The sequence below is a fragment of the Ovis aries genome, chromosome 9 (assembly GCF_016772045.2).
Source record: "Ovis aries strain OAR_USU_Benz2616 breed Rambouillet chromosome 9, ARS-UI_Ramb_v3.0, whole genome shotgun sequence".
Taxonomy (NCBI): domain Eukaryota; kingdom Metazoa; phylum Chordata; class Mammalia; order Artiodactyla; family Bovidae; genus Ovis; species Ovis aries.
In genome coordinates, this window is record NC_056062.1 from 33,992,032 (window position 1) to 34,010,443 (window position 18,412).

General features: G+C 43.5%; 1 protein-coding gene and 1 long non-coding RNA gene across 9 annotated transcripts in view; both read right to left on the minus strand.

The window, feature by feature from the left end:
* Window positions 1-860: 860 nt before the first annotated feature.
* Window positions 861-6,746, minus strand: LOC121820335 (uncharacterized). Its single transcript, XR_006060828.2, has 2 exons — window positions 6,153-6,746; window positions 861-5,119 (listed from the first exon to the last, which is right to left on the minus strand). It is a non-coding gene; the product is annotated as an uncharacterized LOC121820335 (long non-coding RNA).
* Window positions 6,747-9,871: 3,125 nt separating this feature from the next.
* Window positions 9,872-18,412, minus strand: part of PCMTD1 (protein-L-isoaspartate (D-aspartate) O-methyltransferase domain containing 1) — a 48,245-nt gene continuing 39,704 nt past the window's right edge. For all 8 annotated transcript variants that reach the window (XM_042254188.2, XM_027972947.2, XM_060393392.1 and 5 more), the window contains 3 exons: window positions 15,421-15,592; window positions 13,828-13,951; window positions 9,872-12,869 (listed from right to left, as the gene is read on the minus strand). In XM_042254188.2, the coding sequence (XP_042110122.1) occupies window positions 12,505-12,869; window positions 13,828-13,951; window positions 15,421-15,474 (543 nt within the window). In that variant the 5' untranslated portion in view covers window positions 15,475-15,592 and the 3' untranslated portion in view covers window positions 9,872-12,504. The remainder of the gene's footprint in view (window positions 12,870-13,827; window positions 13,952-15,420; window positions 15,593-18,412) is intronic.

The window sequence follows — 18,412 nt, forward strand, 5'->3', positions numbered from 1 at the left end:
GTACTGCTCTTTTACTGCTGAAGGATATTCCAGGGAATGGACAGACCCCATTGTCTCTATCCACTTATCGGTCGATGGGCATTTGGATCACATCCTGATGAATCCTACTGCTAGGAGCCGATTCATTGGGAAAGAATCTGATGCTGGGAAAGACTGAGGGCAGGAGAAAAAGGGGGTGGCAGAGGATGAGATGGTTACATAGCACCACCAACTCAGTGGACATGAATCTCAGCAATCTCCAGGAGATAGAGGAGGACAGAGGAGCCTGGTGTGCTGCAGTCCATGGGGTCGCAGAGTAAGAGACGACTTAGCAACTGAACAAGGAAACACTACTATAAACATCCCTGTACAGCCGTTTGTGTGGAAACATATCTTTGTTTATCTTGGTTATCTGCCTAGGATTAGGGTTACTAGGTCATATGGTAATTCTACATTTAAGGCTTTGAGGAATTGCCAAGTTTGCCAAAGTGGTTCATTTCACAATTCCATCAGCAGGGTTCCTCCACGTCCTTGCTGACACTTGTTTTTATCTTTTCATTTTCGCCATTCTCAAGGGTTAAAGTTGTTGCTAGGTCCAGCTTTGACTTGCATCTCCTTAGTGACTGATGACATCGAGCATCTTCTGATGGGCTTTCTTGGCCATTTGTGTATTTTCTTTCAACAAACAGCTCTTCAAATACTTTCCTCAGTTTTGACTGTGTTACCCGTTTTGTTGTTGTTGTTGTCGAGGTGGAAGGGCTCCTTGTTCTATTTACAAAAGACTCTTGTCAGATATATGATCTGAAAATTTTCTCCCATTCTTTGTCTTATTTTTTAATGGCGTCCTTGTTGCTAATTTTGGTAAAGAACTATTTATCTACTTTTTCTTTTGTCACTGTGCTTTTGGTACTATATCCAGGAATCTATTGCTGAACCCAAGACTGAGAAGGGATGTCATGGAGGATGGGACCCTCAGGGTAGACCAGACTCCCCTGGGTCAGATCCAGCCAGCCCCCTTTTCCAGCCTGCATTCTGCATAGGGGTTCCTCTTGGAGGTTCCGTATAGCAGATCACTTTGCTATAATTTGGTTGGTCCAACTCTTCGCGATTCCATGGATTGCAGTCCATCAGGCTCCTCTGTCCATGGAATTCTCCAGGTAATAATACTGGAGTGGGTTGCCATTCCTTTCTCCAGGGGCTCCTCCCAAGCAAACATTTTACCATCTGAACTACCAGGGAAGCTTCCCTAAGAGTCGGACGTGACTGAGCCACTTTCACTTGCTATAGTTTGACCAGACTTGTCACCTTTGTTTGTTATTTGTTGTTTAGTCTCTAAGTCTGTCTGACTCTTGTGACCTCATGGATGCCCACCACGTTTCTGTGTCCATGGGATTCCCCAGGCAAGAATACTGGAGTGGATTTTCATTTCCTTCTCCAGGGGATCTTCCCAATTCAGGGATCAAACCCTCATCTCCTGCATTGGCAGGCAGGTTCTTTACCACTGAGCCAACAGGGAAGCCCATGCCTTTATTTACCATGTTATCAAATTCAACATTCTGCTAAGAAACAGGGCATCTTGAGTCTTTCACACTGAAAAGTCCTTTCGCTAAGTGTACACAATTTACACCATTTCCAGCAGCGGTCCATTTTCTATTACCAGGTATTCAAGGCTGCTCTACTGAACTGAATCTTTATGTGCAACATGAAAAGTGGCTTGCAATCCTCTACAGCAGCCCTTGCCTTTTCTAGGAAACACTCTCCCCAAAAGAATCCTGCTCCCGGGAGTCATGTTTAAGAAAACCTTAGGAAACATGTAAATTGATATAAGAAGACATGGCTACTATGTAGAATATGATTTTGAAAGAGCATCAAATACTGATTGCAGTGTAATTTCAATGCAGTGCCTTGATATGAGTGTCTTATTTAATCCATTGACATATAATCTATAGGAAAGCTGTTTAATATCTCTGCCATTTTAATGGTTTAATGGTGACTGAAACAACAGGATTCTTTCACTTCATAATATTCAGAACTTAAAGCGAATTTTCAAAGTGAAGTCTATGTTTTACATTTGGTCCCATCAATTCATGGCAAATAGATGGGGAAAAAATGGAAATAGTGACAGATTTTATTTTCTTGGGCTCCAAAAATCACTGCAGATGATGACTGCAGCCATGAAATTAAGATACTTGCCTCTTGGAAGGAATGCTATGACCAACCTAGTGAAAGTGAAAGTTGCTCAGTCGTATCCAACTCTTTGTGGCCACATGGACTACAGTCCATGGAATTCTCCAGGCCAGAATACTGGAGTGGGTAGCCTTTTCCTTCTCCAGAGGATCTTCCCAACCCAGGGATTGACCCCAAGTCTCTCATACTGCAGGCAGATTCTTTACCAGCTGAGCCACAAGGGAAGCCCAAGAATGCTGAAGTGGGTAGCCTATCCCTTCTCCAGTGGATCTTCCTGACCCAGGAATCAAACCAGGATCTCCTACATTGCAGGCAGATTCTTTACCAACTGAGCTATCAGGGAAGCCCTATGACCAACCTAGACAGCATATTAAAAAGCAGAGACGTCACTTTGCCAACAAAGATCTGTACAATCAAAGCTATGGTTTCTCCAGTAGTCATGCACAGATGTGAGAGTTGGACAATAAGGCATACTGAGTGCCAAAGAACTGATGCTTTTGAATTATGGTGCTGGAGATTTTTGAGAGTCCCATGAACAACAAGGAGATCAAAGCAGTCAATCCTAAAGGTAATCGACCCTGAATATTCATTGGAAGGACTGATGCTGAAGCTGAAGCTCCAACACTTTGGCCACCTGATAGAAAGAGCCAACTCACTGGAAAAGATCCTGATGTTGGGAAAGATTGAAGGTAGGAGAAGAGGGCAGCAGAAGATGAGATGGTTAGTTAGCATCATCGACTCAATGGACATGAGTTTGAGCAAACTCCAGGAGACAGTGAAGAGCCGGAAAGCCTAACATGCTGCAGTCCATGGATTCACAAAGGATCGGAGAAGCTGAACAACAATTTATTTTGGAAGAATATCAGAATTTTCCTCCCCTCTCAACAATAATATTGTCGAACCTCAAAAGATTAAAATCAATGTAACTTTCAATGGCAATAACTAGCTAGTTAATAAAAATGCTTTATTAACCGTCATTTTTTAAAGGCTATTCCTTATTGCTTTCCAGAGAAATGTCATCAATGTTACTGTTTCTAAATTATCTATGGTGGGAAGATGAAAGTATTAACAACTTTAGATTGCTGTTGATATTTAAATGATTAAAAGAATCATATATCTTCTGAATATAAGTTCACAAAAGAGATTTAAAAGAATGAGTTAAAAGTACGTCAATAGAGTAGATACAAAAGAACAGACACTGGTTATTTCTTAAAAAAAAACTATAATTTGAAAATGTATATACCTAATTCCTCCATATTATTTTATGAAATTCATATAAATGATCAAAAAATGTGTCTATTATTGTAAGACATTTTCACACTTTAGAGTAAGATACGCAGGCTATTTTCAGTCATTGTGAAATTGTATTCTGCATACAATTTACCCAAGGAAGGGCTTCTGAAATTTAAGGTTTCACAGTGATTCATTTTGTTCCAAAATTAAATATGTACACAATAATAATATAGCTTTTATAGGGCTTGTTCTCCCATAAACTATGTTGAACATGTATTTATACAGTAGTTATTTACATAGGTAGCTGACTTACTAATTAGTACTCTCCATCCACAAAGCACATTGGTGCAAATTTACAGGCTGATATGATTGCAAACCTCAGCAGAACAAAAGGAGAGAAATTTTGTATCCTCAATAGAGAAAAAACTACATGGACAAAAGGGTAGAAAATCAGTGGTTCTAATATTTATTACCTTTATCATGAAATTAATCCATCAAGAAAAATACCAATGGCAACTTAATACACTGCTCCACTCATGGTTCAAAAGTATGGGGGGGACAGCCCCCTTCTATCTGCCAGGTGGGTGTAGGGTGACCCCCCACCTCGAGGTGTGATCCTCCCATTCTACCTCCAGCAAGAAACCCCTCCTCCAACCACGTCTCCTCTTAGTCATCTCATACCTGCCAGTCATCTCACACCTGCCACCCTGAATCCCCTCCTGGGCTGTAAGCTCCCTTGTGTTCAGAGTAGACCCCCGTCTGCATCCCCCATCACAGACGCCTTCAAACAGAGGCAGGCAAAGTCAGCCCACCACATCAGGCTGTCCTCACCTCTGTCAGTGGCTACATTCTTCACAGCAGGCTCTTGAGTTGTGACTCAAACCTTCAACATTTTCACGTTCAAGGCAAAGCAAGGTAAATAAGACGCACAAACTTCCCTTTTCCTACGTGCAGTCTCACAGCCACCTGCCCACGTGTACACACGACACAACAGCCTAGAACCTCTGTCATCACTGCTCCCTCCTGTGGCAGGAAGACTCGACTCTCGCCTTTTACCCATGAGGGGGACAGAGTACCCCTCCGAGCACCCCCTCCACATCCCTGTGGTAGGAACCTCATCGTCATCAAGCAGAGGATGGTGTGAGCACCAGGACACTGACACCCCACAAGGGCTCCAGAAGCAATGATCCCCAGTAAACTTGGCGGCCAGAGTCACAAGGCTCCCACAGCACCTGGTGCCAGGTGAGAGCTCACCCACCCTCAGCAGAACAGGAGGTCAAAGTAGCTCCCAGCCTCACCTTCAGTTCTCAGATTTCTAGTAAGAGCCCTTTTACCCACAATTTAGTCAGTGCAGAGCACACAGGCTGCATAAAGTGAGCTGGAGTCCGGGGTGGGAGGTAGTGAGAGTGTCCTCTGGGGTGTGACAGGAAGCAAGGGAGGCACAGAGATGCGGGCGGAAACAGGGTCCAGATCTGAGCAACACTCACAGACTCGGACCTGAATCGCTTCTCCGCAGTAGCCATGAGCCACACCGTCAGAGGCGAGGCCCTGGGATGACTTCACTCAGCTGACCACCTCAGGCTGGGGTGGGATGCGGGCAGGTGTCCACCATCCTGGCAGGCTCTGCTCCTCGCCCTGACCCTCTGCTCCCGGAGAGGCTCAGACACGTCACCCTCGTGTCCTCATCGTCTTCCTCCTCCATGTTCTCCTCTACACACACCTGTAAGAAGCACAGAATTTACCCACTGCCTGGTTCCCAAGGACCAAGCACCCTTGAGGCATTTCTTGCTCCTTATTTATTCCAGACCCACAACTCTCCAAGTCAGGTATTGTTGTTGCCGTGGATGAAGGAACAGGCTCTGTGGGACTGAGCATCTCGCCCTGGATCCCAGGGATGACCAGGAAGAGCCAGCTTCACACCCAGGTCGCTGAATTCAGCTCCTCCTGTGTGCAGCCCTCACGCCTTCACTTGCAAACGACCGACCAGGACGGTTCTTAAAATAGCCCTTACGTCTTCTTCTTGGCGTCCCAATTCCTGCCAGAAGCTATATTTTATTTATGATTCAGTTTCTGCAAGTATTCTTTTCCAAAAGTATGCTCTTTTACTTTCTGAAAAACACTCAGAGATTTGCTATTTACGGTCCTGAGACTTGACAAGCCAGGAAGAGCATCCACTTTGCGGGAAGTGGCCCTAGGCTTAAGAATCTGTTTTGTGAGTGTTTCTAGTAAGACAATTCCATATTCAGGAGCATACAAAATTAACAAAATACTTAATAAAAATTACGATGAAGACATATGGGCCGAATAGATGTTTTATGTGTAACAGCCAACCACCAGTGTCAACTTTCATTACCGAGCTAAAAACCCTCATTTCATGACTCCCCACATCCCACGCGGAAGTAGGATGTGGTGTGCTCTCCCAGCCCACAGGGGCCCCTGGGTGATGAACTGGGCGCCCACAGGCCCCGCCCCTGCGCTCCTGGCCTGGTGGCGAGGGGCGAGGGGCGAGGGGCGAGGGGCCGGGGGCGGGGGTGGTTTGAGGGAACCGGGAGCATCGCCCACCGGAGAGTGCGGGAGGAGGCCCAGCCCGGAGCAGTACGCGGCGTGCACGCGAGCCCCGCGCGAGATTACGAGTTATTTCCAAATACAGCAGACCCCGTTCATTCGGTTCAGAGCAGGAAAGGTGGGAGTGGGGCGGGGTGGGTGTGAGAATGATGAAGGGACTAAATTGGGAATCTGTGCAGGAAAGTTACCAAAGGAATGAAGATGACAGTTCTCCGTGGGAATTTCTGGAAGAAGTTGGAAAGAAGACGGACCCAGGAGCGCACCAGTTCATTTCAGGACTTCACTGCTCGCGCTTTCCTTCCAGTCTAAGCGCGGAGGCCTGGGGTCGCAGGAGAGGTAGAAGCCAGCTCTGGCCACCATCTGGGCCGGGCCCCGGGGGTGCGGGGAAGGGCTCGGCGAGCTCGTCTGGGGCGTGCGGGGGTCGCGGGTCGAGGACCCATCCGCGCCAAAGCCGCCGGGTAGGCGCGCGTCCTTCCCCCGCGGTCGCGGCACCGTTTCCGGAGCCCAGCCTCTCAGCCGCAGGGCGGGCATCGGAGCTCACGGTGACTGGTTATTTCGTCCACGCAGGACAGCTTTTCTTCTTTTTATCCGATAACATTTCAAACCCTAACGGGCTGGTGTGGTGATAACTGGCTTATCTACGTGCACATACCCCCTACTCCTGTCTGCTCTCAAAAGATGGTTTCCTTTCTCTCTGTATATTGCGCTCCTCAGACACTGGGCCAGTGATTTCTGACTTCTCCCTGACTACTGAATATGTAACAGGACCGGTGTGGCCCTGAGCCCCCGCCCTCGCCCCCGGACGGGCGTGTGCGCGGAGAGCCCCCGGGGGCCCCGCGCCTGCAGACCCGGCGCTTGCCCGCTTCGCGCACCGACGCCGGTGGAGGAGCAGCTTCTGCAGTGAATGCGTCTCTCAGTTCAGCGTGCACTTTCTGGTCGCTCGGTAAGCAGGTATGTATGAGAAGTTCTTGATTTTATCTTTAGAGACTGAACTCTTCAAACAACTCTTATCCATAAAGTAGAACTTAAAATATATATAAAACAGAAAAACAAAGTAAAACTTGGTCAATTTAGGCAACACTTCCAGATGACCAGCGTGGGAGACAAAGATGGTGAGTGGAGAACGTTTTGTCAAATTTTATCCACCTTCTAAGTATGAGGGAAAACATTTATTCACCTTTTCTCAGTAATTGTTTAGTCACTTTCTATTCTACTGCAAGTGAATACTGCCCTCTTTTGGCAGAATGTTCGAACTTTTTAAATACGTGGGGTTTTTTTTAAAATATAAAAAAAGAAAAAACTTGTCTCCATGAACAAGAACGATTTATTTTAAAATAACCTTGAACTATGCTTGACATCATTCATGTGTCTTTGATTGTCTGTTATCAATAAACCACAAAGCCAGCCTCTTCCTTTCAGGCCGATTGCTATCATTCCAACACTCTTGCTGATGTTTGCAATTTGGAGAACTTGGCCAAGAGCAAGTTTATTACCATTTTCAGCTCAAAATATCATAAATATTACATTGTATTCGTAGCGCATTTTTTCCTGGAAGGAAAGACTAAAAACTTTCTAGTTTAAAAGTCTAAGCTGATGTTTAATGGGAAGAAAAAAAAACCCTACTGTTGCCTTCCATGAATATAAGGCTAAGAACTGCAGGACCCAGGGAGCTATGAATGACACAGCTGCATCGTGAAAATGCTAAGTCAGCAAGGTGGAGTCTTGTTTAGCTGGAGAATTTACTTAACTAAGTGATGCCAGAAATTCGGGTTTGATCCCTGGGTCAGGAAGATCCCCTGGAGGAGAAAATGGCAACCCACTCTAGTATTCTTACCTGGAGAATCCCATGGACAGAGGAGCCTGGTGGACTACAGTCCATAGGGTCACAAAAGTCGGACACGACTGAGCAACTAAGCAAGTCACGTTAACTACAGATTTGGGACAGCAGGGTCACAGGAAGAAGAGAAAAGCCCTTTCCTAAATTAAATGGGGAGTCTTCACTAGAATCTCCATCCCTATCAAGTTCAGTAATGGTGAACTAAAAATAACCCATCTACCCACCCCCAGCTCCCAGAGAAGGCCAAGAAAACTGCCTATTTCAAAATTTGCTATTCTAAAGGAGGGAGTTAAGTCTCCCTGAAGATGTAACATGCCCAGATTCGCTTTGCCATGGATGTTCATGCCACTCTCCCTGAGTGGTGTGAAAACCTTAAATCCAGCACTTAAAGAGCAGTGCTCAGAAAGTACAAGAGAAACAGGGCTTATGAAAGCTAGCTGATAGTAGGTTAGCTTTCACGAGAAAAAGCCCACTATAGAGTTCAAATACTGGAATCAGACACGGAATCAATCCTGAATATTTACTGGAAGGACTGATGCTGAAGCTCCAATACTTTGGCCACCTGATGCGAAGAGCCGACTCATTGGAAAATATTCTGATGCTGGGAAAGATTGAGGGCAGAGCCTGTGAAGTTAGTGAGAAACACACGTAAAGACATAAGGATACAATGAAGGTTGAAAATAAAAACATCTTTAAAAAGAAACTATCTACAAAAATTTACCAAAGACCTGAATAGGAATTTTCAGTTCAGTCACTCAGTCGTGTCCAACTCTTTGTGACCCCATAGACGACAGCACACCGGGCTTCCCTGTCTATCACCAACTCCCGGAGCTTACTCAAACTCATGTCCATTGAGTTGGTGATGCCATCCAACCATCTCACCCTCTGTCATCCCCTTTTCCTCCTGCCTTCAATCTTTTCTAATCAGTCAGTTCTTCACATCAGGTGGCCCAAGTATTGGAACTTCAGCTTCAGAATCAGTCCTTCCAATGCATATTCAGGACTGATTTCCTTTAGGATGGACTGGTTGGATCTCCTTGCAGTCCAAGGGACTCTCAAGTCTTCTCCAACACCACAGTTCAAAAGCATCAGTTCTTTGATGCTCAGCTTTCTTTATGGTCCAACTCTCACATCTATACATGAATACTGGAAAAACGCTATCTTTGACTAGATGAACCTTGTTGGCAACGTAATGTCTCCTTTTAAAATAACACTGTCTAGCTTTTGTCATAAGCTTTGTCATGGCTTTTCTTCCAAGGAACAAGCATCTTTTAATTTTACTTTTTTATGGGAATTTTACCAAAAAGACATTGGTGAATTCAGATTGTACCAAATTTTAATGGGAATTTTACCAAAAGGAAACCTGAAACCAAGAAGCACTTGAAAAGACGCAAAACCTCTCTACTAAGTGACAAAGCCCAACAGCACTTGAGTGTCAGATGTAGGTGAGGATACAGAATAGCTAGAACATTTAAACACTGCTGGAAGGGACACAAGTCTGCATAATTCTGCACCTTCTGGGAAAGGTGGACATTGTCACGGCCTCTGGGCAGTGGTTCCTGCTCCTGGCTGGGTGCTTGCAGACTCTGGCGCACACAGCTGCAGGCATGCTGAGTGGTCTGGGGGACCACCTGTCCATCAGCAGTAGGATGAACAGGTAACTGAGCTATGACCTAGCATCACTACAGACAACAGGGACCAGGCTCAGAGAGACAATGTGCAGTAAAAAGTGAGTGCACAGGAATCCATAGGGTGCACTCACATCACTTAGAGATACAAGTGTGTATAAAACCACAGCGGAAAGCCAGATGCCTGCCCTTACATGTGCATTCAATCAGTCCTTAGACTTCACATGCACCTTATAAATATCCCTCATCTCTGCTCAAATAGTTTATAAAAATTAACTTCTAGGAACCCCACAGCCTTCAGACGTGGCAGCAGTCAAAAGGCAATGAGATGTCCAGACACAGACACCTCTATGCTATAATTCAGCATACATCCGCAGGAACTGAGCTTCTTCTCTAAAACCTGAAAAGGGAAAAAGAAAATGCAGGCCACTGACAGTGATGCTTAATTATATGCCAAGTGTTTATTTAAAATAATTTTCCAAGTTTTCCTGTAATTTAACAGCTTTTGCTTCACTTTTATCCTCTTAAACAGCTAGAAACCGATGCTTACATTTTCTGTATTTTAACTACAAATGCTATTTTAATAACATCATTATTAATACTAGAACCAAGATATATCAACCAACAAGCAGCACAGATTTAAATGACCTTCCTGGTAGTTACAGTGTGGCTGGCAGTTTTGGGACTTTATCAGATGCTGGACACTATTCACGCCATCTCCAACCAGTGGTCTCAGGGAAGTGTTGCTCCCCTCTTCAGGCCTACCTCCTCTCTGCAAAATAAATAAAGCTTATCCTGCTGTAAAACCCCATGAATGCACTGCTCATCACCTTCAATTACTTCATCTTTATTTGCAACCTCTCCACTTTATAAAGCATAATTATTCACACTCAAATATAACATGATTCATTAAAAAATAAACACCCAAAATATCCTCAATCATTCTAATAAATTTCCATTAATAGATAAAGGGCTTTCACTTAAAATTTCATTTTTTATTTCTACTTCTTCAATAGTAAAGTCGCAACTGTAAAACAAATGCATTTAAAAACACAAAGGTACATTTCAATGACCAAAAATTGGCAATGATTATGAAAATCTATGGTACGTTTTGCCAAGGCCAACAGAATGAAAGCTGATATGAAAAAGTCAATCTCCAAATAGATCCTTAACAAAAACTTCCCTCGTGAATAGTAAAATCATTTAAGAAAAGGTTATCTTTACATACGTGGACACTTGTTTCAAAAACAACAAAGCTGGGGTGAGGGTACAAGATAAAAATATGTGGGCACCAGGAACTCAAGATTCATCTCCTAAAACACATTTGTTTCAAAATAAAATGACCATTTCTAATATAACTGTATGAAACAACTGTTTTTCCTTGATAGAAATAAGATGGGCATGCATCAGTAACTATAGCTTAGTAGTCCTCTAAGAAACCCTGTGGAGACACTATACCCCCAACCTCCTAGCCCCCAGCTCAGTCGCTGGTATAAAACCAGCAGCTTCCGTGAAATCATCTTTGACATTACTAAAGGGATCCTGGGATAATTCATGCTCAGAATACTTGGAACACTTGTTTTTACATGTGTAGAGTTTTCAGAACTGAGGTGTTTTTGGAACCGTCTATGTGTGAACGTCTGCAGAACATCATAGTCCTTCAACTGCACTGTGACTGCATTTCCTCAAGCATGTCTGATCAACAGTTCTAACAGTGATGCTGGTGGCAGTAAGTGACACTCTCAAATTCTTCCTTCTAAAAATGTGTATAATCCATCAGAACACTAAATAGTAAATAGGCTACACTGTTTACTTTCCTAAGCAAGGAATGACTCTTCAGGCCCTAGTAAGCTAAGAATGGCCTTTACTACCTGTTTTACCACTGACATTCAAATAATGAATAAAGTATGTGATATTAAGCGAAAAATGAAAACCACTGTTATTTCACCACAAGAAACAACCACAAAATAAAAACATGGGAAGAAGTTAAATGAGCCCAATGCAGGTCCCAAGATTAAACTATGATTCCGGATTTTCAAAGCAAAAGGCATCTACACATCATTTCTGTGAACGCTCCCGACACCACAGAGATGAGTTTCAGACCAGGGCAGGATGTCCTGCCCTACCTGTCCAGGGCAAGCCTGCAATCAACCAGAATCTCCCTCTGCTAAAGTGCACCTGTGGCCAGCCTGCTTGGGCCTGACTCATCCACGAGCCATCGACAGTCACACAGAACTACGCCTCTCCTGAACCAAATACTCTATACAGTGGATGACAAGGAAAACAGTCCTAAGTATACCACTACCTTCTAAAACTTCGGAGTAACACAGCCTCACCATGTTTAAATACTGAAAATGTCAAGGGTCCATACAAACTAAGAGCTGTATTAAGCATGTACGTTTTGCTCTGATATTCACTTGATGAGTTCTTAAAATCTTGATGAGAGAAGCAGACGCTTTCCCCATGTCTTTTGGCAACAGATTCAAAAGCGAGAGTAGCGGTGCTGTTGAATTCCATGAAACGTGGGTTTTTAAAGCTAAATTATTCAGTATCTGCATTGTTATTGCACTCATACATTGCCCGGAGTAGGTCTACAGCAACTTGGCAGTGGGGACTGCAACGCAAGTAGGGGGTCTGCAAAGTGTCTGCCTTCCTTGCTAGACAGAGTTCCCAGGCAGGAACTGTACATGACTGCAATTCAAATCCAATCATATGCGCTTCATGATTGTGTCTCCCTGAGGGAAGTTAAGTCAAGCCCTCACCACTAACTAGTTCTGTCAGGAACCAAACGGGGATCTGCAGACCCAGTCCTGACTACGGCTGAGTTCCACTCCTGAAGCTGCTCTGAGTTAAAACAGCAATTTTTCAGATTTTAAAGAAAAATATATTTTATAAAAGGGATTCTTTTTAATCACTGAATACATCATTTTTATTACTAAGACAGAAACAAGTTATACCTTTTTCCACTATAAATTCACTCTGATGAAAGAAAGAATTCTCTTTTAACTCCTAACAAATGCTACATTTTCAAGACGCAAGGAATTATCAGTAGGCATCCTCTCTTCTTGCTCTAAGCTATTTCTCCCTGAAGTATGTCAAGTAGGCTTTTAGAGACTCTGGCAGGGGCAGCTTCATGATCTTCTCCCGCAGCAGGTTTTGGGGCGGCTCCTCCGGCTTCAAGGCTTCGCCCGGCTCCTTCTCCTCCTCCTCTTTGTCTTCCTCCATCTTCTCGTCCTCCTCACTGTCGAGAGGCTGGGGGATGAGTTGGTTGCCCACAAAGACGTAAGTGTTAATCCTCTGCTTGACCCGCTTCCTCTTCCTTTTGGGCGGAGCCCTCTGAGGAATCCCCTTGGCCTGCATCTCATCGTTTATGAAATTCCTAAGTGTGCGTCGGATGTAAATGCGAGCCAAGTCCTGCAGGTTCCTGACAGCACAGGGGGCTAAAAACACACGGAAAACATAAAAAGTGAAACATTACATACTGTTCACTTCTCAGTGAACATCAGAAGACAGAGACATGTAAAAACGTTGACTTTCATCAAATAAAGGCTCAGGGAAGAGCACTGACTATGTGCAGATCACTCCAGCACCAAGGCCAGCGGACGGGGTGGCAAAGGGGTCGTGGACACAGACAGCTCAGGCACGTGCATAAACCCTCTTGGGAAGGACAGGTAACTCACAGCAAGTGGAGCACAGAGAACTGAATAGTCAGGGGACTGAGGGGCAGGGGCAGGGCTGGCAACAGAAATGAGGGTGTCATCAGCCCACCATAACCTGCTGTCAGCCCCATGACCTGCTAAGACCAGGGGGCAGACAGGGGAGGTGAACAAGGAGGGGTCGCTGCAGGAGGTGGGGTGGAGAATCACCCAGGAAAGAGCTTCCGAAGTTACAAAGATGCCAAGAAACACCTCTGTCTTCTCGGTGGCTCTGCTCCCGACTCCCCTGCACTCCAGGTGCTCTTTCGACACCTGCACTGTCTGCCTCTCCTGCCAACACTGCCTGCTGTCCCAGGGACCCACCACACCGATGCCCTGTCACAGCAGCCCAAGTTCAGAAGAACCCAAGGGCCCCAGAGTGGAAAAGGACTCAGACCTGCTTCAGCCACTTCTAACACTCCCAAGTCCTAAAATAGCTTCCAAACGAGCTTCATTTAGATGTTCTTCTGATAATACAGAAGCTTTCAGACAATTCTCAGCCCTAATTATTCAAAAATAGTGTTTTTTGTACTTTTAGCCTCTTGGTTCCTAGTCATGAGAAGATCCAGTGGACCAGACAATACTAGTCTTGACTGCTATTGAATTACACTGTGAACTGAAGCTCTCAGGCCACAACTACAGGGAAGGTTCTCTCTAACACACCCACACGTCAGCTCTGTTTATCTCCCACAAGGTTACTTACGGAGGCCCACAGAGTCTGGCTTGCCGTTGTCATTCTTACTTGGCTGCACAAGCGGAGCAAATGACACAGCAAGGATGTTTTTACTTTCCCAAGTGTTCTGTCCAGTTCGCATAATTTGTGTTAACTATTTCGAGGGTGAAAAAAAAAAAACAGAATGGCTCAATCAGGGAAGTGTGACCACCTTACACTCACAAGTTTGTTTTAACAGAAAAATAGCAGAGATTACTCTATAATCACTTGTATTTGAATGCACCCAATTACCTTCATTTAAATATTTACCATAAACTAATACAGGAGGAATCGCAAGCACTGGTTTCACAACATATTCCATGTACACAAATGGCTTTGCAGGTTATATTAATATGGGGGTCTGATGTCATCAAGGGGTGTTATTCTAACACATACCTGCCACTGGCTCCCAAAACACTCGTCTCACACAGTTGTGTAGTTAAAGTGTTATATCAGTAAAAACACATTTTGATTACTGAACCAATGAGTCAGCTTCACAATCTTCCAGGGTGGTAATAAAATACAGATTCTAATCCCAACTTCATATTTCATGAGTAAATGTAATTAGGCACAAAGGGATTAGAGCTTTCCCACTCAGCAGACACCCATCAGCACTACATGGCTTGATCAGGACAAATCAGTATCCTCAATTTATATTATAAAAGTCAACCCATTATTATATTTTACATTAGCATAATGTATATAAGAAATATTCAATAAAATACCAATGGGAAACCATATTTTAGATCTTTAAAAATGTATCTTTAAAGGAAAACGGGAAGATGATTAATCTGGGAGTTTCAACTCTGGAAGCATTCAAGTTAATGTGTTTCCAAGAACGTATGTTAATGAGTGCTTTATATTCTCTCTTTTTAATAACTGACAAACACAGTGTGATGAAGTCCTCCGACCTGCAATTCACATGCTTTGAAAGTAGAGAACTCTCACTGATGCCAAGATGACCACACTAAGTCCCAATCATCTCGGACAGTCCAGCTCCCACTTACAAACCACAGGGTGTTGTAAACATCTCAGACTTAGGTTAGTATGAACATAAAAGAAATTTTTTGAAATGTATATTCATAAATTTTTAAAGTAAAAGATCCACCCATTTTCTGAATAGATTATTATTTCACACATTTATTATACCTAATAATTCCAAATCAAAGGCAGGCAAGTAGGTGAAAAATAGTTTCAAATGAGTCTATGTAGTGCTAAAAGAAGATCTAAAAATTTACTGGTCTCTGAAATGGAGTTAAGTAGTTACAACCACTCCCTCAGCTAAAAGAGGCTACCGCATTCCACAGTGAGGACATGGGTGGGTCAGGGGTGTGTGTGGAGGGGCAGCGTGGCCAACAACACACACGGGCAGAGCTCAGCTTGGCGCTTTTTTCCCTAGGTAAGGGGCCTTTTCCACACCTGCTCTGGTTAAGAGCTGTGAGTCCATTTCAGTGCTTTCCTACAGATACCGGTGTGGCAAGTACTTCTTCCCTAACAATCACAGTGCGCCTTTCGCTGGCGCATCAGCCCCCATCCTACACTGAGCGTGTCTCCCGCACCATTGAGCAGGACGGTGGCCGCTACCTGGTCCTCTATGGGCATGACCAGAATGCCCCCGACTTTCAGCAGAATCTTCATGTAGTTTTCATGGTCCTTCTGGACCCCAGCTCCACAGTAGATTCGATCATACTGGTGACTGTCCGATGCTATCTGCAGGCAATTACCCACCACAAATGCAGGCTCACAGAACTCAAATCTGTATGGAGAAATAAAAAGTATTTTAATTCATTTAAACAAAAGATGAGCCCTAAAAAATTAACATAATCCAACTCTTTGAAAGTGAAGTTTTACCAAAATTAATTATAAGGATAAAATATCATAAAATTTGAATTTGAATTATGTATATTTATGAAATCTAACAGTGATCAAATATATTGTTTTATTATCAATGACACAGTGTACATTTTTCCAAAACATCAACCTATTTTTTCCCCCACACGGAAACCTTACTTAAGGCTCAGAAGGTGAATCACAACACTCTTGTGACTGACAAACTGAAACAGTCTCTAACATACATAGTTAAAACCCCAATGCACTAATAAAACATGTACAGTAATTTTAAGAAATTAATTCATGAAAATACCCTCTCCATTTTAAGTTGATTGAAATTAATATGACCACACAGCAAAGTCAGGTTATCATCTGAGGACAAAATAATTTGCATTAAAAGGCTCAGCATGCAGTGAAAAATGTCTCTGAAATCATTTTTATTTTGTAAAATGTATCCTGCCCTTTGGTAATTAACAGACTTATTACCAGGGATTCGCTGGTGGCTCAGACGGTAAAGAATCCGCCTGCAATCCAGGAGACCTGGCTTCCATCCCTGGGTTGGGACGATCCCCTGGAGGAGGGCATGGCAACCCACTCCAATATTCCTGCCTGGAGAATCCTATGGACAGAGGAGCCTGGCGGGCTGCAGTCCATGGGGTCGCAAAGAGTCGGACATGACTGAGCGACCAAGCACAGCACAGACTTTTTACACAATATGTTTCCATTAAATTCACTAAATATACAGACACCCCGTGGTCACTGATATTTAAAGAAGTTTCCAGGATGATGCCCAGTCCTCTCTTCCTGTTCCAGGGTGGGGAGTGGGAAACAGTGCAGAGCCTGCCCTCTCCTCTCGACACCCACAGGGCGGGTGGTCCTAACCCCAGCTCCTTCTACTATGCCTGCTCAGTGCCCACACTTTCTGGGCATCCGCCACCCCCAAAACCACCCTGTGCCCAGCTGCTCAAGACAGGTTCCCACCTCTCAGAGGCCACACAGGGCCCTTCTTGGCTCTGCCCCCATCCCAGAGACACTGCTGTAGCCATGGGTGGAATTACAGGCCTCCCATCATTTAGAGGAAATACTACAAGGTCTGTGCTGTTCCTGTGACTGCATGGCCCCTCCCTCTCTGCTGCTTAAATGCCCAGCATCCCTTCAAGATACAGTTCAAATACGAGCTACACTACACAAAGCACTCTTACCCAGCTCTTCAGGAAGATCTCAGTCTCTCTACTTGCGTAACACTCACGAAAGTATACACTTACATATGTAAGGGACAGCATTTAATTTCTTTCTTATACTCAAGACTATTGGACAACCTAGGATTGTCTAAAATACAGCCAAAACAATCCCTGGGCCTTTAAATAACTAGATATTGTGGATCACACGGTTTAATCATCTCAAAGTTACAGTAATCATTCTTTGAAAAGAAAAAAGCCTAGTATTTTCAACCTAAAAACCCTATTATAAAAATTCACTTTAAATAATTTTACAATAATTTAAGCCACTCTTAAAATTTTCTAGATGAACGTGAGCAAGGAATTTAAGTAAAATTATTTTGTATTATTAAACCTCTTTTATCATTTAGTCTGTTAAATCAACTTAAAAATATGCTTATAGTTTAAAAGCTTCCTACAGCTTACAGAACAATTATCTACAAAAACACTATTACAAGTAAACAATTTAGAGTAAAACTGCTTCTGAAATTAGTGATATTTTTATACACTCTCATCCCAGCAAAATGAACTAGAAAGAAGTGAGCGCCTGATTCTAAAATCAAATGTGACTCTGGTCAAGTGGCCTGACACTAGCAATTAGCACAATTCACTCCAAACACTATTTGTGAAGCCCCAGTTGTATGTAAAGACTGGATATACAGTGGGAGGCACTCATGCCTAATGCAGTGAAAGAGACAACAATCTCACCAATTAAAGATGAACTTATGAGGATGATAAATGCTCTAAAGGAACACCACTCCATAAGTATGGCTGAGGATGCAAGGGGACTGACAGGCCTGGGGAGCCAGAGTAAGGCTCACCAAGAACAGTGAGCTGGGATCTGAAAGGTCAGACAGGGCAATCAACCCCACTAGCCACCAGCCTTGTGCAGACAGGAGCCCTGAAATGTGGCTGGTGGAAAATGAGATGCACGGAAAGGATAAAAATCATATGAGATATCAATATCTCAAATATTTAGCATGTAAAATATCTCAAGATCTCGTTTAAATACGTGTGTGTGTGTGTGTGTGTGTGTGTGTGTGTATTTCAACAGCCACATAAACTGAAAGCACTAAGCCACTGCCCTTCTACTTTATCAACTGTGAATAGGAGCTTCAAATACTTTCCTGAGCACAATCTTTCCTCTGGGACATTCTCCTGCTTTCCCTGATTATCTCTTTGAACACGTCTTCTGAACTTTAATTATATCTCCGTCACCTTTTACAGTCCTCAAGAAATATTTATTAAGCGAAAAACCTAAGAAATGTAATTGACTTGTCATCTTTTCCACCTACCAACTTTGAACATGAATTCAAACTTGACAAATATGCTAATCACAAGAATCTCAGGACTAGAGATTTGTCCAGAAACAGTTACAGAAAAAAATATGTGCCTGTGGCACCCTCTAAATCAACATGATGGTTCTTGCTTTACTAAATTGGAAGCTATAAATAGCTGTAGTTTCATGTTAAAAAACCATGATTTTTCCCACAAAGTACCAAAAAAAGCAAAACTTAAACAGTAAAAAA